Below are 21,988 nucleotides of genomic sequence, written 5' to 3'. Positions count from 1 at the left end.
AAAATACACAATAAAACAATATATACCTAAAAATATATCACTCTGAATCCTGGGGGCTGTCATCATTTTTTATTCTCTCCTGCACCGGCTCATCTCTTTTCTCTGACCCCTATGAGGGCCTCTGCCTTTGCTTATAGTCCTTTGTAGGCTCTAGGTGGTTAGGCACCAGGCGGGTTTGGCAGTCTGCGCTGGAGTTGGGCCAACTGCATGTTCTAATATTGCACGCTCTGGGCTTAAATGTGTAAAATACATTCTGGGTAATTCTGGCCTGGGTAAGGCCAGAGTAATTGGGATTTGACTACAGCAGCTAGCCCAGGCCTAGTGAAGACTGCTACTTGTAACTGAGATCCATGGAAGAAATACCAAAAAAGGTAAGGTGAGCAGGAATGTGTTGGGGAGGGGGGACAGCCATGGGAGGGGTGGGAAAAAAACAGAGTGACAAGAATCACTGGCCTATGCCTGGGAGATCAGCTGATTATGTTCAACAAGGAAAGAGGGAAGATCAGGATTAGTTTAGACACAATCAGAAGGAAAGAAGGAGAGAGATGTTAAAAAGTTTGGACAAATTCAGGTAACTGAATAAATTCTATCTAAAATGAGACTCTTATGTTGCACACTTAGACTCTTATGTTGTCTTGTTTGTGTAGCCTAACTTCACACACAAGACAAATCCCCCAGTACAACTCTGAGATTCAAGACAGTTTACTTAAAATAGTGATTTTATAAATCAGATTAATAGAACACTTTTTACCCGTGCTAAAAGCAAAGAATAGAAATGGAAAGATAAGGAAGATCCTACACTAACTTGGTTGATTTGCCTAGAAGGGACCACACATACATTTCTTCCGTCTCTTTTGCAGACAGTAAAATCACCCCCGATCTCAGAATAATTAATAAAGTTTTTTAGAGTACTAAAGCCAACTATGCAAAGCCACTCTGCAAGAAAATACACAAACACTGACAATTGTTAAGCAAAGCAAGAATACAGAAATTATCCAGCGCAGATGCAAGTATTTTAACTGAGGACTTATTACATGCTAGTATTAATAAAGAAAACTCAGTTTGGAAACCTCCATGGACATATAGAGAGGCCCTATCACATTTACCAAAGCAAATATTGAATAAATAAAAAATAAATGGCTCCTTTTAGATTACAGACCTGTCTGAACCTAACAAATTTATGGTAGGTCCTAGTGCCTGCTTTTGGCTCCTTTGAAAGTTGGGCTCTACAATTCCAGCTATAAATTAAATTCTTCAAAACAAAAAGGTTCTCTCAGGCTGCATTAGGCTTTTTCCCAAGGTTGGCACTAAAAGGATTAATAAAGTTTGGGAGAAATAGGAACATATCTCAGTATAAATTGGGAGGCACTGCCCACGTGCAGGGGTAGTGCAGAGAGGTACTGCTCCTGACCACAGGGAGTACTGAGAAGAATATGGCAGGTTTCAGAGTAGCAGCCATGTTAGTCTGTATTCCCCACGCCCCCTCCTCCCCCCCAGCTCTCCTGCTGGTGATAGCTCACCTTTCCTGATCACTCTTGTTACAGTCTGTATGGTAACACCCATTGTTTCATGTTCTCTGTGTATATAAAATCTCCCCACTATATTTTCCACTGTATGCAACCGATGAAGTGAGCTGTAGCTCATGAAAGCTTATGCTCTAATAAATTTGTTAGTCTCTAAGGTGCCACACGTACTCCTTTTCTTTTTGAGAAGAGTATGTCTCAGACAAGCAGAATGCCTTGTGGAGCACCCAGTCATGTAGGGTGAGGGTGCGAGCAGCTACACCAATCTAAGAGCCAACCTCCATTGGCTGGTAAATAAGACACCATCGCACTGGTATGTACCATCTCTTCCCCTCACTGTACAACACAAAAAGAAGAGGGAGGAACAAATTCCTGTGCTCTGTTGCCTGTAATTCTACCTGGCCCTTATGCAGGCCTCAAGTGGACTCTTTATGCCTTTCACTCCAACTACCACAGACAGAATATGGCCCTAATTTGTAAACATAAAATACGCAATGATGGCAAACAAAAAACACATACCCCAGTACAAACATAGCATTTCTACAAGTATAGCATGCCCCTAAACTGTCTGAGAAGTGTCGCCTATGCTCCAGGCCTGCACCTTCCTATCATATTTCTGGCCCTTAGAAATAAACCATGTTAACAGAGGAGTAAATCTGATAATCAGACAATGTAGGGCATATATGTCCTCCTTATACTGTATATCATGACAGTGTGAATAAATATAAAATGAACTTGGTCCATATGCCCTTCTCTAAGCTAAACTTAGAGTGGTCCTTAAAATGAGTAGTGCTAAATAGGCCCAAACTAATGACACTCATTTTTCTTCAAATCTTTTTTCTACCTCAGCTTCTACAGTGTCTGCACCTTCACTTTCTTTGCCCAGAAGTAAGTAAAAACTGTATTTTGTCCTGCACCCTCCCCCGCCTTCTTTTGTTGGAGAAGCATTCACTGCAAAGGCTTCTGCCAAGGCATAATCCAGTTTAGCTGCCCACAGTGGTAAGCAGAAAGATCTGCTAAAAACAAAGTCAGACATGGATCTGTCTGAGATCTGGAGTGGCAGATGCAGCATGGATATACTGCAAATGGATGACTTGTTCCACCAAGATAAGCAAATTTCTTTCTTGCACTGACACTTTCTTATCAACACATTTTGTGAAATGTTTCCAATCATCCGAGTGCATGGCCCTGTGATGTAAAATACACAGCTCTCAAACTTTAAATCTTAGTGCACCTTACAAACTAAACATCAAGTAAGGTTAAGCACAAACACCAACTTGTGGCTGAACTACAGGACTAGCTGGAGGAAGAGGGAGAAGAAAGACCTCCCCGCGCCATGCTCCATTGCCTCCATGAGGGCCCACAAATCTGTTTGGCGCTGGGCCCACAAAAGGTTAATCCGGCCTGCCTGAAAGCCATATTTCAAGGACGCTGATATGCAGCAGGAGAAGGCGCTCACTCAGAAAAGAGCAGGAGGTGTGAACAATTAGCACTATTTTGCAAAACAAAGCTCTACAGGCAGTGTGAGGTGAAATCTCTTTTGGAAAAAAAGAATGTTGAGGCGTTCTTTGCTGATCAATGAAACATTTTTCAGTGTTGTATAATACTGCTTTAAAGCTTCCCATCTCAAAAAATATTTGCAAATATTTCTTACCTGTGTCCCAATAGTCTCCTGAAAGCAGCGCCCAAGCTGAGTTTTAGCAGAAACAGGAAACACATGAGGAATGGGTTGCTGATGTGGGTAAGTAGAATATCCTTTCTGGGTCTTGTGATATGGAACACCTTGATAAGAGACCTGGGGATGTCCTGGCTGGGGTACTTTCACTTTCTGTCCTGCTGATGTGCTGTCAATTCTTGAAACTTGATGGAACTGTACTGAGGCCTCAGGGGGATGTTTCACATGGATATTCACTACGTTAGGGGGGAACTTCACTAAAATAATTGGAAGAATAAACAGAGAGAAAAGCAGCGAGAACAGATGTTAAACCAAAATACCCAACATCTTCAACAGTTCTTTAGTATTAATGTTTAAATTAAAATTTATATATGACATCCAAAAAAATGAAAAAAAAAATATATACATAAAGCCGAAATATAGAAAAAAGTTAAAATGTAGAGTGTGTGGTTTAGAATGGAAGAGAATTCAAACTCTTTGTACAGAAAAGTAAGACTCTATAGAAAACAATGTTAAAAACTACAGTGTAAGGTAGGTGTCCAGCTGGCTGGTGTGACATTAATATTTGTGGTCAGACTGTGTAAAAAAAATTCCCATTCTAAGTCCCAGAATTCAAACTCTACTATGTTATTTTTGGATACATAGTAAATTTTGTTCTATTTTTCAAATCCATTCTCTCTCTTTGGAACATAGAGAAAGCTTCAGAGTTCATCATTTCATCTTGGTATACCAGCCAAGTCCTGAATTTGCCCATGAAACCATTGATGACCTCCCAAATATCTAAAAAAACCACTCCCTTCATTTAACTCTGAATTAAGGATATGTCAAATAAGGAGGGACTACTTTTCAAATACTTGGTTTTTGAATGGAGTTGTAGTTTTAAGTCTGTGCACATACGTTCAGAATTTCCACTCACTTATTCCAATGTGAACCAGGAGTAACTCTGTTAAAATCAATGGAATTACATGAATATTAAACCAGTCTCACAATCCCAAACCCATTATTGATTTGGGTTCTTAACCTATTTTAAATATTATTTTTATAAAATCTTGGTGTACCTTTAAATCCAATCTTAAATCCACTTTAAGAATTCACAGTTAGAGTAACTCTCTAAGAATAGACTCATCTCCTTACATTTTACAAGTTAAAAATCAAAGAAGGTGAATACTCTTACAATTACTTAGGAGCATCAAAGGGGCTTAGCCTAATGAGGGGAGGGATACTCTCTCTTGCAAAACTCTAAAGTTTTCCATGGGGAGGAGAAGGAGAAGAAGAAATAACCATCTCTGTGTGCCACCCATGCTAAACCCTGCAAGCACTGGTGATGATAGGCTAAATGTTGTGGTGAATGACCTACTGAAGACTGGATACAATATAGTGTGAAGTAAAACAGTTCTCATGTATTATACACAGGAAAGCTGGAAAGTATAAACAATATTCTCAAATGAAATATAGTTATGTTGTAGGTAGGTATTAAGTATTTTCTCACCTCTAAATTTTGTGTTTCCAAGAAAACAATTTCAGGACTGTTCATGAGCCTTACGTCCATTTGGGTTATTAAATAAAAGCATTTGATACATGAAGTTAAACACAAAATTTGGAAAAAAAAACACTTACTTTTTAAGTTGCCATAGTACAATTAGAATTCAATATTTAGTCTTTGTATCTGGGATGGTATTTTCAGCATCTGTTAAATGTACTTTCCCCTAATGCACTCCTAAGGCCAGCCAGACAAGGAGTCAAGAGCACACAAAAGTCTTGTAACACTGCTGTCTCCACAAACGATGTTAGCTGATCCTACTTAGCTGTTTTCCTGTCTCCAGCAGATGCAGCAGCTCTTCTTGATGGTTAAATGTGTCTTTGCTAAAACTCTTTAATTCCCACAAGGCTTAGTTAGTTTAGTCTAGGTTTTTTTTTTTAAATGAAATTATGTTTGCTTTTCCACCTCTTTTTCTCTAGAGTACCCTATGACAGGCATTTTCAGTGTAACCAGTCTATCTTACTTAAAAGAAGCAGCCTTGTAGTTTCAGTTATTGCTCTGCTTTCTTTTTAAGTCTGAGAAGCCACAGCTTTAGGGTAGGCAGAGTTCCCAGGAATTAGCTGATGGGAACCAGGGTGGATAAAAATCAGTGATTAAAAAAAAAAAAATCAGATTTTTTTAAATTTAAATTGGATTTTTTTGATAAAATGCTTTTTGAGGAAAAAACCTATCTAAAGATAGTTTTAATTAAGATACATTATAGCTCAAAGATATCTCATCATGGAATAGGGATTATAAATTCTAATTCTATAGTATGAGACAATATATTCATGTAATGTTTAGGAAAAGTTTTATAAATGAGTTCCAATAGTTCATGGATTAGGAACCCAATCTTATGGGGATCCAGGGGCTTCTGGATAGATTATTTAGGTTAATCTTTCTATCTACCCAATGGGACTCAGTGCTCAGTCTAGAAGATACCATCAGAGCTGCTTAGTTTTGCAGTTCTCAAACTGTGGATTTGTGTTTCCAGAGACAACATGCTTGTTAATAGCAAAAATGTTTTTAAATAAATAAATAAATAATATAGAGAGGTGAAAAATAACAGACCTCAACCCTATTGTCTCTCTGCAAATTTGTGTATACAGAGTCAATCCCTTACCTCTCTCTAAAAGTACAAAGTTTCAAAAAGTTCAATGAATAGAAGATTGTTGGGGGCGGAATAGATATGGACAAGGAGAATAAGTCTGGAGATAAATGTGAGAAGGGAGGGAAAGGCAGTAGAAACAAAAGTGAAACTGTTTGAGCAGCATATTCCAGAAGTCTTGAGGTCTTTCTGAGTGTAGCCTTCATTGATTTGAGATCTACCATACCATTCTCTCACTAGAAGGGAAAATCTATAATGGCAGCAGGCCGTAAAAGAGACCCAGTTTGGGAATATTTTAATGAAGTTCGTCTACGTGTGGGTAAGACAAGCATGCGTGCAAAATGCAAACAGTGCAACAAAGAAATGTAAGGCCTGGTTGCCCGAATGCAACATCATCATGAGAAGTGTTCCTTCTCAGGAGGAAGCTGCCTTGATTATGATGAAAGGAACATGTCTGAACACGCAGGATCTTCAGGTTGGTAACAACCAACAAGAATGCACTTTTATGTAGAAATCCATTATTAAATCAAGTCTTCCTGACTAGTAATTTAAATCAAATCCACCCTGATGGGAACCCAGCAAGTATGCCTCCATGGCTTTACTGGTTTTTAATTCCCCACTTGGTATCAGATAGTCATAACTTCTTAATGCCATAAGAGGTCTGTTGTAGTCAAGGCACACAGGGAAAGGGGAAAATGTTGCCAGAAGAAAAATCTTTTGACTAGGAATTGATACAATTATTTTAATGACAGGTTTCAGAGTAGCAGCCGTGTTAGTCTGTATCCGCAAAAGGAACAGGAGTACTTGTGGCACCTTAGAGACTAACAAATTTATCAGAGCATAAGCTTTCATGGGCTACAACCCATGCTCTAATTATTTTAATATCATTTTGCACTACATAAGGAAGACAACACAACATGGCTATTTCTGGCAAACAAAACTGGTTCACTTACATGAATACATTGCGAGTGAACACTCCTTTCAGACTAGCATTGTAGTTTCTTTCTGACTCAATAGTTCTCGGCAGGCAGATGTTGACTTAGGTGCCTTGCTGGCTTCTATAAATCCATCTAGCTCTGCTAGGGATGTTCAGCCAATTCAAGACTGTGACAAATCAAGATGAAAGTGCTTCCTCCCAGGTAATGTTTATCCCCAAGACACTCTGTCTCCAGGTCTTCGATTCCTGTCTAGCTGCACTCTTAAACTTTGCTTTCTGCCAATCTCTTACGGATGATATATTTCATCTTCTTATCCAGAAAAGGAGCATTCCTCTCCCCATTGGTCGATGTCCTCACTTGGACATGGAAATGGCAGGCAAAGGCAATGGGACTGGTGATGACCTTGATGGGGAGCTTCCTTCCAAAGGGGTAGGAAAATTCCTCACATGAGTAAGAAATTTGCTGTACTTTTCAAGCTAGTGACTTGTACATTAAATCTGAAGGATGACTATGGCCAAACATAAAAAGAGCTATTCTTCTTTATGGGTCACCATTTCATACAGGATATCTTAACCTCTAATGGAATGCTCACAATAATAAGCCTCAGTCACATTAAGTATATGGCAGTTTGATCCTCTTGTTTAGAAGAAAAGTTCAAAGTAATTTTGGTAGCACAAGATAAGGTCTAGAATTTCCACACTGGTAAAATAACCTGTTTTCCAATAGATTGGGTAGCAGTCCCGCAGAGTCTGATTTACTGAAAAATGGAGATGGAGCTTAAGAGAAACTTCTAATTCTAATGTTTCCTAGTAGATGCCTACTTGTATTTCTTACACAGCTATTGCCTGTTTCGATAACAAAGTTATTAAGTTAGATTATGCCTGCCATAAAGATACAATTAACCTGGGTTTGTTTTTAGCAAAGCGATTCAGAAAGTAACTGTGAACATCTAATCCCAACAGAAAATTATTTTTAAAATGTATTAATTCAGTTGCAACCACATGGAAAAGTTGGCTGTATATTACCAACTACAGTCAAAATCAGGTTGGTTATTCAAACAAACAAAAAATTAGTGTTAAATTACTGAACTGTGGAATTTAATTGTGGGACTCTCCAGAAAAACAGAAACAAACATGGATGAAACAGACTGATAAATAATCCTTTGAGTTCATTTGTTATCAAACAATGTCAAGCATCTTCAACACGTCAGTTGTAGCTAGCAGACTGAAAGTGAGTCTGATCTCTTAGTTAGGGCAAGATTACTGGTTTTCTTCTCAGATTCATCTTGTTTTTAAATAAATACTTTTCAGTGTTTAGATAGCAGTAGCACCTTATCTGTGATTTCATCAACCTTACTGGAAATATTGTTGTATTTAACTGAAATACTCTCTAACTCCTGAAGGGATATTTATGTTCCATATGCTGGCCTCTGTAAGTTAAAAGGATCACAAACAAAAAACAAACCTCTGCATACAACAGTTCACTGAGAATGAGAAGCAAATTGTAAGGGTAAACATGGATTCTGTTTTCATTTTAAAATCAAGTTAGTTATGTTGGAAGGCAACCACACTCTGTCCCACACTAGTGGGAACTTAATAGCTTGCCATTTTAACAATTAATGGTCACAGGTAAATTACAGACTGCGTTATGGAACAGTGTCTTCTGTCCTTCCCCATGTGAAATCTGGCTATGCACCTGACAGGAAGGAACTTTGTTATATCAAAGAATGTGGCACCCTTTTTAATTCTGTGATCTGGACTAAATCCTATCATGAATTAAAGTAAAATTACGTTATCAAACTCATTTCAATAACATTGTGTTTCTTATTATTCCAACCATCTAAGGAAAATAACTTCCAATCATTTGGGTAGGCTCTGGAGTCAAGCTGTGGTATCTAGATTCAAACTGTGTAGACAGATGTCATTATCATTACTGGTCTGACAGCCACAATTCGAAAGTAAAACTAGCTCCAAAGGGAAAAGCATCCATGAGAGAAAAAAAACGTTACCTTTTACTCCTTGCTGTCCAGGCATAGTCAGTGGTAAAGTATGCGTAGAGTGGATGACGTGTGATCCAATGGTCTTGCTTGCCTGCTGTGGTTGATGGTAAAGTTTTGGAGTATTGGCATTCTTCGCTGGGATTTGACAGAGTTTACCAGTATAATTAGGAGGGCACTGGCATTTATCTCTAGAACTGCACTGGCCACCATTCATGCACGGAAGATGACAAATAACTGAAAGGCAAAAAACCAGAAAAATACAGAGATGTTGTTAATTTCTCTTCAGCTGCCATTATTTTTTAGCATTATCTGAATATACATCATGGTGCTACTGATAGCAGTAGAGAAGGGAGAGATCTGGGCCTTCCTTCTTCTGACATTTGTGGAATTGCTGTCCATTTGAGACAGGTTTTTACGTGCTTAGTGGCACGGCCAAGCACCCTGCTTATTACCTCTGTGTGGTTCACGTGTTTGGCTCGCTTCACATCAAGCACAGTGTGTGTATTTCTTCCCTACTTGATTATATTTCACCATATGACAAAAAGAATGCTATGTTTAGAAGCATCCCTTGTGTAAACCCCTGTGTGTGGGTACTACTTCCTGGAAAATCTAGCTCTTTCTGAAAACCCTGAGGCCTGTGTCCCCTTTGGAGAAAGGGATAAAGCCCTGTCAGATCAGACAATGATGGGGGTGAATTTCTCATTTCCCTCAGTGCTCTGGTTGTTCTTTGAAAATTTGTCTCCTATTCAGGGTAGCTTTATATATATATATATTTTCTGACATGAGCCAATATTTATAACTATCCATTAGGATAATTAAAATGCCAACTAGTTTTATTCCAATAATCTCAGAAACATAAGTTCCACGTTATAAAAATATTTTAGCACCTACATAAATACCTACCTATGGCAGATTATTTCTGTGCCAACTTGTACTTTCATGTCTATATAATTTATCAGAAATTATCAAACATAGAAAATACTAATATTAAGTGCAAAATTAAATCTCCAAGCCATAAAAGTGAATATTTAACAATAAATGGTCTTTTATATCTGAGGTTCATTCCATTCTAAAAATAGAGCAGAGTGTTTTAGAATCTACTATAGTTTAGCTGTATTGTAAAAACTTTCAGAAACTAAATCAAGCAGAAAATACAAAATGATGTTGCTCAGGATAAGCTAAAGCCATTTGTGTTATTCTTTTTACATAAGTATAAGATTCTTGGAGAGATAATATAGCATTCACTTGTAAGCCATCATTTTTCTTTTTACAACTTGATATTTTGTTAGACTTATACTGTTTGATTGTATTGAATTACAAGGTAATTTGGAAGCTACAGAAAGTGGCAAGTTATATGTGTACATTGACCTTACTAATCCAAGTGGTGTAATCTTTTGACAACAACTGCATATTGCTATCTTACAGCTACTATAAAAGGTCAGTATCGGAAAAAGAATGTGCATGTTGTGTGTTGTAACAAGACAAAGCAGGCGATTTAGAAGTCTCAGGAGTTCCAACTGAGCTGCGTAATTCATTTGGAGTATAAAAAGCACTGGAAAAATAAGCAATTGGATTGGCTCTTAGCGAAAGTATAAAAAACATAATATTGACAGGATTTGAAACTTGTTTGTCTAATCATTAGATAGGTATTACTGTATCTACATACAAATGTAAACAACCTAAAATGTTTTTCCATTCTATTATACAAATATATTTTTAATAACTGTTGTCTGCTTATCTCGTTTTCATTTTATAGGAACTGATTATAAAAGGACTAAAACTGTAGCACTATAAATGAGCATAAAAAGATCTAGCAGCTTTCAGAATACTGACTGCTTTAACCCATGCCTTATGGTGTGTACCAGCGAACTGTTGTTGTGGCTTAGCTGGAAAAAACAGCTCTCTTTACAGAAAAAGTAGTCATTTCAAAGAAAGGAGAAATGTTTCTGATTTGAGCAGTGACTGAAACACACAAAATTGTCTCTAATTTGGAAAAAAAAAAAAAAAAAAAAAGCTTTTCCTCTTAAAGGTTTTTGGCATTTCTTAAAAAAATCAGCTTCTCTGTGAGCAGCCAAAAATTAACACTTCTAGTGCAACAGCATGACATCAGAGGGATCCCAGGTTTCTGTATGTTCTGATCCCTTTGCAGGATTGGGGCCTAAAATAGAAACATGTTTGAGTTCTTGCATAAGTAATAACTGTTCTGAAAATATTTTGCAACAATGAGGCAGTGTGTGCAATGTTAATGTGATATTGGTTTTAGATCACAAGGGAGTACAGTGAAAAATTCCAAATACAATTCTCTGTAAGGCGGCATCAGCAGAGAGGCATTCTGGGAAACCAGAAAGTGGGAACTGGTATTCTCTCTGAGGAGCTCCTAAGCCGTAAGAAACCTGTCATTCTTGTCAGTTCTGTCTCTTTACGTAATGAAATAATGGGGCAAATTCAGCTTTCAGTTAAACCAGAGTAAATCTATGGTAACTCCTCTGAAGTCAGTTGAGCTATTCTAGATTGAGATTAGTGTAACGGACAGCCGATTCTGGACTCACACTCACATCTTAAATTGTTGGGTTCCTCCACTTACATAGGCTTTTAAAAGGCAAACTAAAGTACTAAGGTTACAAGCAGCATTGTCATATTGCAATAAATTCATCTAACAACTTCTATTTTCCTTTTCTTGGTATTCACAAAATGATATTTCCAAATCAGGCTAAAGAATGAACGGTGCAAGACAACATCAGTTAAAACAAAGTGCAGGATAGTCAGGACAATAATCAAGTATAATCAATAATCACAAAAATACCCTCTCAAAGGTAGAATACAGATACTTTTATTACCATATTTCAGCTTTAAGTAATGTGGATTAATATATTCAGCATAATTGTGTTGCTGGGGTTCATAATAAAGTTTGTGGATAATACAAAGCTGGGAGGTATTGCCAATTTAGAGAAGGACCGGGATATCATACAGGAGGATCTGGATGAACTTGTAAACTGGAGTAATAGTAATAGAATGAAATTTAATAGTGAGAAGTGTAAGGTCATGCATTTAGGGATTAATAACAAGAATTTTAGTTATAAGCTCGGGACGCATCAATTAGAAGTAACGGAGGAGGAGAAGGACCTTGGAGTATTGGTTGATCATAGGATGACTATGGGGCGCCAATGTGATATGGCTGTGAAAAAAGCTAATGCGGTCTTGGGATGCATCAGGAGAGGTATTTCCAGTAGGGATAAGGAGGTTTTTAGTACCGTTATACAAGGCACTGGTGAGACCTCTCCTGGAATACTGTGCGCAGTTCTGGTCTCCCATGTTTAAGAAGGATGAATTCAAACTGGAACAGGTACAGAGAAGGGCTACTAGGATGATCCGAGGAATGGAAAACTTGTCTTATGAAAGGAGACTCAAGGAGCTTGGCTTGTTTAGCCTAACTAAAAGAAGGTTGAGGGGAGATATGATTGCTCTCTATAAATATATCAGAGGGATAAATACCGGAGAGGGAGAGGAATTAGTTAAGCTCAGTACCAATGTGGACACAAGAACAAATGGATATAAACTGGCCACCAGGAAGTTTAGACTTGAAATTAAACGAAGGTTTCTAACCATCAGAGGAGTGAAGTTTTGGAATAGCCTTCCAAGGGAAGCAGTGGGGGCAAAAGATCTATCTGGCTTTAAGATTAAACTCAATAAGTTTATGGAGGAGATGGTATGATAGGATAACATGGTTTTGGTAATTAAATATTCATGGTAAATAGGCTTAATGGCCTGTGATGGAATGTTAGATGGGGTGGGATGAGTTACCCAGAAAAGAATTTTCTGTATTATCTGGCAGGTGAATCTTGCCCACATGCTCAGGGTTTAGCTGATCGCCATATTTGGGGTCGGGAAGGAATTTTCCTCCAGGGCAGACTGGAAGAGGCCCTGGAGGTTTTTCGCCTTCCTCTGTAGCATGGGGCACAGGTCACTTGCTGGAGAATTCTCTGCTCCTTGAAATCTTTAAACCACGATTTTGAGGACTTCAATAGCTCAGACATAGGTGAGAGGTTTTTCGCAGGAGTGGGTGGGTGAAATTCTGTGGCCTGCGTTGTGCAGGAGGTGAGACTAGATGATCATAATGGTCCCTTCTGACCTTAGTATCTATGAATCTATAATTAACCCAAACTCCACTTACATAATTGATGGCAGTGAGACCTGGTTGCTCAGTAGTTTTGAAAATCATACCAACTATTTAGGTGGCTAAATAGAGGCTTCAGAGCCTAAGTTTGGGCACCTGTTTTTAGAAATTTTGTCCCGAACCTGAAAGTGTCTAGACCATCCCAACTCTGGAATTTCTATAAAACCACAAATGTCCCATTCAGATTTCCCATTCAGAAGTCTCTCTCATGGGAAATCAAATCCAACTCATGTACAAACCTAAGGCCTGGTCCGGAGAGGTGCTGAGAACCCATAGCTGCCGAGAACCCATAGCTGCCATTGACTTCACTGGGAGGTATGAAGATTTATTTCCCAGAATCAGGTAGGAGATCCATTATATAAAAGTGATCCAGGGAAACTGGCATAAAGCCTCTTAGAATATTTTTCTTCTCTGTGCTCTCCTTGATGGGAATGAGTGCAGGAAGGTAAGCAACCTGAGAGTTTTTAATTTGTTTCTCCTCTCTCTAGAAGGTGGTCAGTTGAGAAAATAGCGGGTGAGCAGAAAGGTTGTCGTTTTTTTCCATCAGAGGGCTGTGCTAGAATTGCTGGCTTGCAAACTTCCAGCCTACTGGATAGAGTTGGATACATACTAGAAAACGTATTTGCGAAGATTTGTTTGAATATTTAAAACAAACTAGACTGTATTCTTACTCCTTTCATGTTCTTTTTCTGTGAATATTATAGCAAGCAAGCTTGCTGGCAGGAATGTTGCTGAAACAGCAAATAAGGGCTTGTCTACATAGCTAGTAAGCACGTAACACGTCGAGGTATAAATGTACTGCGGATTAGCATGCCACACATTAACTGGCCACGTGGGCCCTGGCGCCATGAACTAAAAGTTCTTAGGTGCACGGTATCAGGGTCCCACCTGATCAGTTAGCGCAGGGCAGGCTAGTGCACTGTATATTCACACCCCAGCTTGCCATACCCTAACTAGCTATGTACGCAAGCCCTAGGAGGCAAATATTGCAGAATGTTTATTATTTATTTCTTAATTTGTTTTATTTACCCAGATTTACTGGCACTATCAATAATGCTTAAAAATTTAAAAATTATGATGGAACCAGATTCTGAGCAGGTGAATATTATTGTAGCTGTATTAACTTTAGTGCAGCTGTGTTGATTTACATCTGCTGAGGACCTGGTTCAGTTTGTGAAAACTGAATTCTTAATCATTAGCATTTGCATCTGCAATAAAATTGTAATGGTTATGCTCCTCATAGACAAACACCGAACAACTTGTGGGTACTATAAAAACAGCTTAAATTTCAAATGGTAAATACAGAATTCTCAAAGAAATACTCATTATGAGCAATCCAAAATTTTGCAAGCAATCTGTAGAGTGAAATATGTTAAAATAAAACACTGGTTGTATAATACTTCACTTGGTTAATTAATTGTTTTTTTGTGAATAGGGTGCCCAGTGCTGCTGTAATTTCTGCAGAGTTGGAATTACAGGATTATCATGTGGATAAAGAGGACTCAAAAGGACAGGAGGTACGTGGAGGGAGCAGAAAGGAAACGGCTACTCTGGCCTCTTCTTTTTCAACCATCTGGGAAATACAGGTTAATAAAGAGCGAAGTGCCCTGGGGAAGAGACCCCTGCAAATATAAACTGATTTTGAAGCCAATATTTGTTTGAAGAGCTCACGTTCTGGTCAAACACTTTTTTAGTTTTACTGTAATAATGGAATCACCTAGCTATTTATAGTCTAGTAATAACAATGTGGATGAATTGGGGTATAAAATAACAGAGAAGAAATTTCAGTCTGGTGACAGATAACCCACAAGCAAGGGGGAAAAGAAGAGAGAAAGAGAGACTAATCTGCAAAATAAACTACCTGTTTCAAAATATACACTTACCAAGTTAGGTGCCAAAACTGTCCAACATCTATTAATGATCCATCACTATGGGATGGAGCAAATCAAGATTTGTGCTCGATTCATAAACGAATCTATCACTTTAAAAGGTACCAGGTTTAATTTAAAACTGGTTTGGGAACAGGCAAACATTACAAATACTCTCCTGATCCTCCAATGGTAATTGGCTTTGATTTCTGTGAGTGCTACTAAGTGCTCTGGCTGGGCAATCACAGTTCAGAATTAGCCAGTCATAGAAGATTTGGTGAGACCCTTCCATCTTGTGTCTCGTTGAGCCAGGACAAGTGGCAGAAAGAGAAACCTGGCCTGGGAGATCTTTAGTATTTGCAAGACAAATCCTGGTAAAGTTGCTGTGGGCATAATTTGCAAAGCAGAGGGGCTGGAATCGTGAGCACAGAGGGTATAAAACAATTGAGACCTAGTTTGTCACTTCAATTACATCATCTAATTTGTTTTCATGACTCTAAACTCCTCTAAATAGTTCCAAGTAAACTTAATACTGTAGTCAACTTTGAAATTTTTAATCCAATCAAAATAATGTGCAACAAACCAAATTATTGGGACCTAATTCCTCCTAATCCTCAGAAAACAGCCCACACTTACCTAATCAAGCCCTAAGCATGGATGGAAACTCCTTGCCTGTAACAAAGAATTCGCTGAAGATGGCTGTCAAAGTTTCCCATCCCCTTGGGTCCCTTTCCAAATAAACATATAAGGTAATGCCCTGCACTTCCCCATTAATCTTTGCCTTTTCTTTTTACACGTTAACAACCACTTAAATTTAGTCACCTATAAAAGTACTTAATCCCAAGTCCTTTGCATAAAATGTGCAGGGCCGGCTCTCTCAAGAAATCTGCAATACTTTCAATTAAAAATAGTATTTCCATTGGATGTATCAGAAACTAGCAGATTTTTTTCTGAGGGTTCCAAATTGTCCAGCACTAATATATATGCAGAGATGGAGGCTTGTAATTCTCTCTCCTGTGTTAGGAAAATTTGTTAAGCACTTAAAAAACACAGGGAGTAGTACAGAAATACAATGAATGCAATTTGTCATAGACTGGAAGAGAAGCTTGTTGTAACAGGAGTGACAAATCAGTGTGCACTAAGTTCCCCTAACTCAAATTCTTTACATACCATACATTTTTAGACAAAAGACCAAAGTCAGAGGTGATGTGTATGGTGGTTCAGTGTTCCTTTATATTCAAAACCTATTCCCATTTTCTGATTACAAGGTAGTCTAACTAGGTGTAATTTATACCTTCTGGCTCCTTGGTGTTTAAATTAAAGTAGGTGGTGTTATACTTCAAATTTCACATTCCTGTACTCCCCTGTTTATTGTTTTTCTTGCTACACTCCTCTCTTCTGACCCCTCAAAAGGCCGAATTACACCATATTCGACTTCTTTATACTTAGACTCATGGCTCAAATTCAGAAGTGATGGGTAAGGAGATGGATGTTATTACAGGCTGGTGAGTGGGAATGAATCTAGGTGAGTCTAACAGAGTCTAAGTATGGAGACGGGAGAACAGAAGGAATAGTAAATTGCACCAATTTAATGGTACATTAATCTCTAGACTCACCCATGTATTTATCCCCAAATCGATACAAATGGTAAGTCTACGCAGCAATCAGAGGTGTGATTGCAGCATGTGAAGATATACCCAATCTAGCTTTGATCTAGCTAGATCAAACAAAAATAGCAGTGAAGTCATGGCAGCAGGGACTTCAGCATAGTCTGTACAAGCTTGCCTGGAATCCTAGGCATGTATTCAAGAGTGGCTAACCTGTGCTGAAGTCTGTGCTGCTGTGGCTTCTCTGCTATTGTTACTTGAGCTGCTTCGGGTACATTTACACATGCTGCAACTGTGCTTCTGATTACTGTGAAAACATATCCATAGGCAAAACTCTTTTTCTGAGAGACGTTTTAATGCAGTACCTAGATGATTATTTTTTAAAGGTGAATATATAACAAATATTATTCTTGGAAGTAAACATTTTTTCCAAATGTAAGCCCAATGGCCAGAAGCACCAGAGGGGAAAAAAAACTATATCACATCTATTGGTGAAAAGGGAAAAGTGCTGCAATAGACAGCTTTGTTTGCATAGGCTATCTACCTACAGTTCAGACTACTGCTACTCGCTGATCTAAACAGTGAGTGGGGTTTGCTGGATGGGGGAAGTGGTGCAGTCAATGGACTATTTGTTGTGGGACATTCTCACTGGCAGGTGGGAAAGGAATTAGATGGACTACTGCCAAAGTTACTGGAAAGGAGCATTTTACTCTTTATTCACTTATATATTCGGTTTCTGTGTTTTCTCAAGTTAATGACTATGTTCCCTTTCCACTAATAAAGATTTCCTTATTTGTCTCCTCTCAGAGTGCTTGCAAGTGGGGAAGTTCTGTCTGTACCCCAAGAGGGTGCATTTAGTTTTCCCTGGTTTCTGGGTTGGCGGCTCAAACCAGTTATATTATTGGTGAAGAGGGACCCTACATTTACTGAACCCAGCCCGTTTTGCTTACATTAACCACCTGACAGAAGGATCACACAAATTATAACAAGAAGCTGTTCAAAAGAGAATATAAACATTGAACACCATGATTTGCTATTAGAGATATCCTTAAAACTAGGATGATGTGTTGATGAAGGTACTTTAGATGTTTCCAGTAGGGACAAAGTCTACCGCAACATTTTCTTGGGCCACAGACTAAACTCAGACAAGAAATCTACTTAAATCTGCTGATATGGTAAGGACAAGAGGATAGATATTGGGCCAGATTCTCAGCTAGCGTAAATCAGCACATCTTCACTGGAGCTTTGCCAATTTATATCAGCTGATGATTCGTTTCATCATATTTAAACAATGTTTATTACCACTTTGACAAAGTAACAATCCCAGTCCCAAATGGGTAAACATTGATGTCACAGTATTGTGTTTTATCCAGATAAGGAAAACAAATTATTGCCAAATACAACAAGCTTTGTGGTGCCAGTCCTGTCATGATTATGCATGTTTTAAGAGAGAAAACAGCAGAGCAAAAAGCAAGAGAATTAACCACAAAGAGTAGTGCTGAAACAAGTTTATCATTTTTTTACAATATAAAGACCTTTTTTGGGCATTTGAAAGTTATTATTTTAAACAGATAAAATAATTATTTTCTAAATTTTGCCTGGAAATAGGAAAAAAGAAAGATGGTTACATTAATCAGGAGTGGTATCACTTATTAGTTCCCCCCAACACACACTCAAACCCCTCTAAAGGAGAAGATAAATGTGTAGACATTATACTTCAAGACAGTTAGTGTTAAAAAAAGCAACAAAATGTTAGATATGCATGACATGCAACACTAAGGCTAAATTTCCCAAACAAGGTACTGACTCATATTTAAACAACCAGCATAACCTTAACTCTGCCTTATTACAATTGCAACCATGTATATTTTCAGAAAGCGTTGCACTATTTTCTTTTCTACAGCTGGGCACAAGGACGCTGTTGGGGAGAATTTAGGAGGGCTACCTCTTTCCCTTTCCCAGCACCTCCAAAGACCTGAAACTTCAGCGCTGAGGGAAGGCGGAAATATGCCACAGATGCAGAACTCCCCCTTATACAAGCGTGTTTCTGTTAATGACTGAGAGGTGAACATGGAGCTCAAAGAGTGGAACCTGCGATTCTGCCCCAAAGAACACCTTGAACTTTACAATTTGACAGGGATTTTGGGCTTCAGTGAAAGGATTGTTTTAGGGAGATTGTAGATTGCCAAAGAAATTGCTTCTCTCCTTATGTCATATTGTGGTGGTTGAGGCGAGATAAGGCACATGAACTAATAGCTCCCAGATTTATATGTGAGCAGGGTAGAGAAAGCAAGTTACCAGAGAAGGGTCTGAGGCTTTGGCATTCTAAACCACTGATGGTATAGCAGAGTCTCTGTTTGCTGACTTTCAGAACACACTAAGAATTATTTTCCCAGGCTCTCTCTAACAAGTGTGCTGAATGGTGTTGGGCGGATTGAGGGGAAACTTTTGGGCCACTAAATTGGAAAAGATAATTAAGGTAGTCAGAAAGTCAACCAGAAATTTTGTATGTATTTTAAAATTAATTTCAACATGCACCTCAAGCTTTGAGAGCTACATTTTAAAAATCTAAATCAATGACATTTGGTTGAATTTTCATAGATTATAATAGAGTTTAAGGCCAGAAGAAACCATTACGTCATCTAGCCTGACCTTCTGTATATCACAGGCCATTAAATTTCATCCAGATACCCCTACAGCAAGCCCAGTAACTTTTGTTTGACTGAAGTATATCTTCCAGAAAAGCATCCAATCTTGATTTGAAGACATCAAGTGATGGAGAATCCATCACTTCCTTTGGTAGTTTGTTCCATGAGTATTCACCCTCATTGTTAAAAATGTTTGCCTTATTTCTAATTTGAATTTGGCTTATCTTCCAGTAGTCATTGGTTCTTGTCATGCTTCTCTCCACTAAATTAAAGAGCCCTTTAGTACCTGGGATTTCCCCCCTGTGAAGGTACTTAGACACTGTAATCAAATCACCTCTCAATCTTCTTTTTGATAAAATAAACAGATTGAGCTCTTTAAGGCTGTCACTATGAGGCATCTTCTCCAGCTCACAAATAAATGTTTTGGCTCTTTTCTGCTCCCTTTCCAATTTTTCAACCTCTTTTTTAAAACGCGGACACCAGAACTGTATGTCATATTCCAGTATTGGTCTCCCCGATGCCATAGATAGAGGTAAAATCTCCTCCCTACTTTTACTCACCACATCCCAATTTATACATCCAAGCATTACCTTAGCCTTTTTTGCCACTGCATCACACTGGGAGCTACTGTTGAGTTGCTTGTCCACTATGACCGCTAAATCCTTTTCAGTCACTGCTTCCCAGGATACAGTCCCTCATTCTGTAGATATGCCCTGAGTTCCTTGTTCCTAGAGATGTAACTTTGTGTTTGGCTGTATTCAATGCATTTTGTTTGAATGGGCTCAGCTTTTCCAGCATAGGTGCTGTAACTAGGGGTGCGGGGTGTGTGTGTGTGTGCTGCAGGACCCCATGGCTTTAAGTGGCTTCCATCGTATACAGGGTTTACAGTTTGGTTCAGTGACTCTCAGCACCCCCATTATACAAATTGTTCCTGCATCCCTGTTTTCCAGTGACCCAGATCATCCTGTATGACTGACATGTCCTCATCATTATTTACCGTTCCACCAATCTTTGTGCCATCTGCAAATTTTTTCAGCACTGATTTTATACGTAACTCCAGATCATTGATGTAAATGTTGAATAGTATCAGGCCTAGTAATAATCCATGCAGAACCCCACTTGGAACATGGGAATGATGAAGTACATTCCAGTCCATTAGTCCCTAGTTGATGATGAGTCCCCACTGACAACTACTTTTTGTGATCCGTCAGTTAGCCAGTTCTTAACCCATTTAACATGTGTTCCACTGATAACTTTTGAATCAGAATGTTGTGTGGTACTAAGAAAAAAACTTTACAAAAATTTAAGTATATTACATCTATGCAATTACCTTTGTCAACCAAACTTGTAATTTCATCAAAGAATGAAATCAGGTTTGTTTGAAAAGACCTAATTTCCCTAAAACTATGTTGACTGCTATTAATTTTATTCCTATTTACTAGCTCTCTATCAGTTGAATCTCGTATCAGCTTTTTCATTATTTATCCTGGGGCTCATTTCAGGCTAACTAGCCTATAGTTATCCAGGTCATTCCACTTGCCCTTTCTGAATATTGGCATATTATTACCTCTCTTCCAGTCTTTTGGAATTTCCCTGGTATTCTAACATTTAATAAAAATTAACCTCAGCAGACCAGAGGTCTCCACAGCCAACTCTTTTAGGAGCTTGCGTGGAGATTATCCGAGTCTACATTAATAATATGTTTATCCCTAGCAGATATTGTTTAACTTACTCCTTAGTTACTAATGGACTGGAAAGTATGTCATCGTCCTCATGCAATACAAATACATCATCCTGCTTCACTCAAATACAAAAGAGAAATAATAGTTGACTGCTTCTGCTTTTTCTGCTTTCTTAACTATTTACCACCTCCATCTCGTAATAGGTCTACACCATTGCCAGGATTTGTTTTGTTCCTAATACGCTTAAAAAACTCCTTGTTATCTTTAGCCCTGCCAGATGTAGATTTTTTCCTAATGTGTTTAGCTTCCCTTACCAATATTCTGCATGTTATAACTTCCAATTTATATTGAATTCTATCTATTTCCCTTTTTTCCATTTATATATTATATATATTCCTTTGTTATTTCTAATTGCTGCCTTCACCTCACCACTGAATCAGGATGAGTTTTGAGCCAAAGTTGTCCTCTTTCCTGATTGTGTTATCATGGCTTTTTGGCCATCTAATAAACTCTTCTTAAAAAATTCTGAATTTTCATTTACACTTTTCAATCTAATTTTTTCTCCCAATCAATTTCACTCATTATTTTCCTGAGCTGAGGAAACTTTAATAAAGAACGATCATGTGAGGTGATTTAGGAAAAGAATGGCGTGGCTTTGAGGGTAGGATTTCAAAAAGCACTGTATGCTGGCCTAGCTCTATTCACACTGAATCTGTTAGGGGCCTGGATTTGCAAATAATTTCATGTGGGAATTACACTAGGACTATCTGGATGACTGGGATTTAATTCTCAAAAAATGCCTGTAATGAATCCTGAGGCTTTGCAGGTAGCTTTAGTGGAATTCTTCTCAAACAAACAAGACTTCTCTTTCTGTCACCTTTTTCTTCCTTCACAAATACAAAGTGACACATGACACACAAACACTGTGGCACTCAAGAGGGATTTGAATAAGTGCTGAGGCACCTACGAAAATTCAGTATTTGTGTCTATTTGCTGATCAATTAATTTAAATACTTTTAAAAGAGGTGGATTAATATACTAATGGAACAAAATCTGAAGATATTTCCCTATTATAATGATCACTATTTTGTAAATAATAATTACATTATTCTGTAAAATTAAATGAATTTAAAACATGCTCCCTAAATATAAAAATATCTCCCTATTTGCTTTTTCAGGGGCAGAGATATAGTTTCCCTGTACTATAGTTTCCTGGCACTATAAATTTTTGAGAATATTCTTTCAAA

At 38.1% G+C, this 21,988-nt stretch overlaps 1 protein-coding gene across 10 annotated transcripts in view; it reads right to left on the bottom strand.

Annotated features, from left to right (window-relative positions):
* Positions 1 to 21,988, bottom strand: part of LTBP1 (latent transforming growth factor beta binding protein 1) — a 361,660-nt gene that overhangs the window by 182,930 nt on the left and 156,742 nt on the right. For all 10 annotated transcript variants that reach the window (XM_037895450.2, XM_027833839.3, XM_043543429.1 and 7 more), the window contains 2 exons: positions 8,772 to 8,996; positions 3,178 to 3,455 (listed from right to left, as the gene is read on the bottom strand). In XM_037895450.2, coding sequence (XP_037751378.1) covers positions 3,178 to 3,455; positions 8,772 to 8,996 — 503 coding nt within the window. The remainder of the gene's footprint in view (positions 1 to 3,177; positions 3,456 to 8,771; positions 8,997 to 21,988) is intronic.

The sequence above is a fragment of the Chelonia mydas genome, chromosome 3 (genome assembly GCF_015237465.2).
Source record: "Chelonia mydas isolate rCheMyd1 chromosome 3, rCheMyd1.pri.v2, whole genome shotgun sequence".
Taxonomy (NCBI): domain Eukaryota; kingdom Metazoa; phylum Chordata; order Testudines; family Cheloniidae; genus Chelonia; species Chelonia mydas.
Note: the sequence above shows the minus strand (reverse complement) of the source record. Positions and strands in the feature narration are given on the sequence as shown.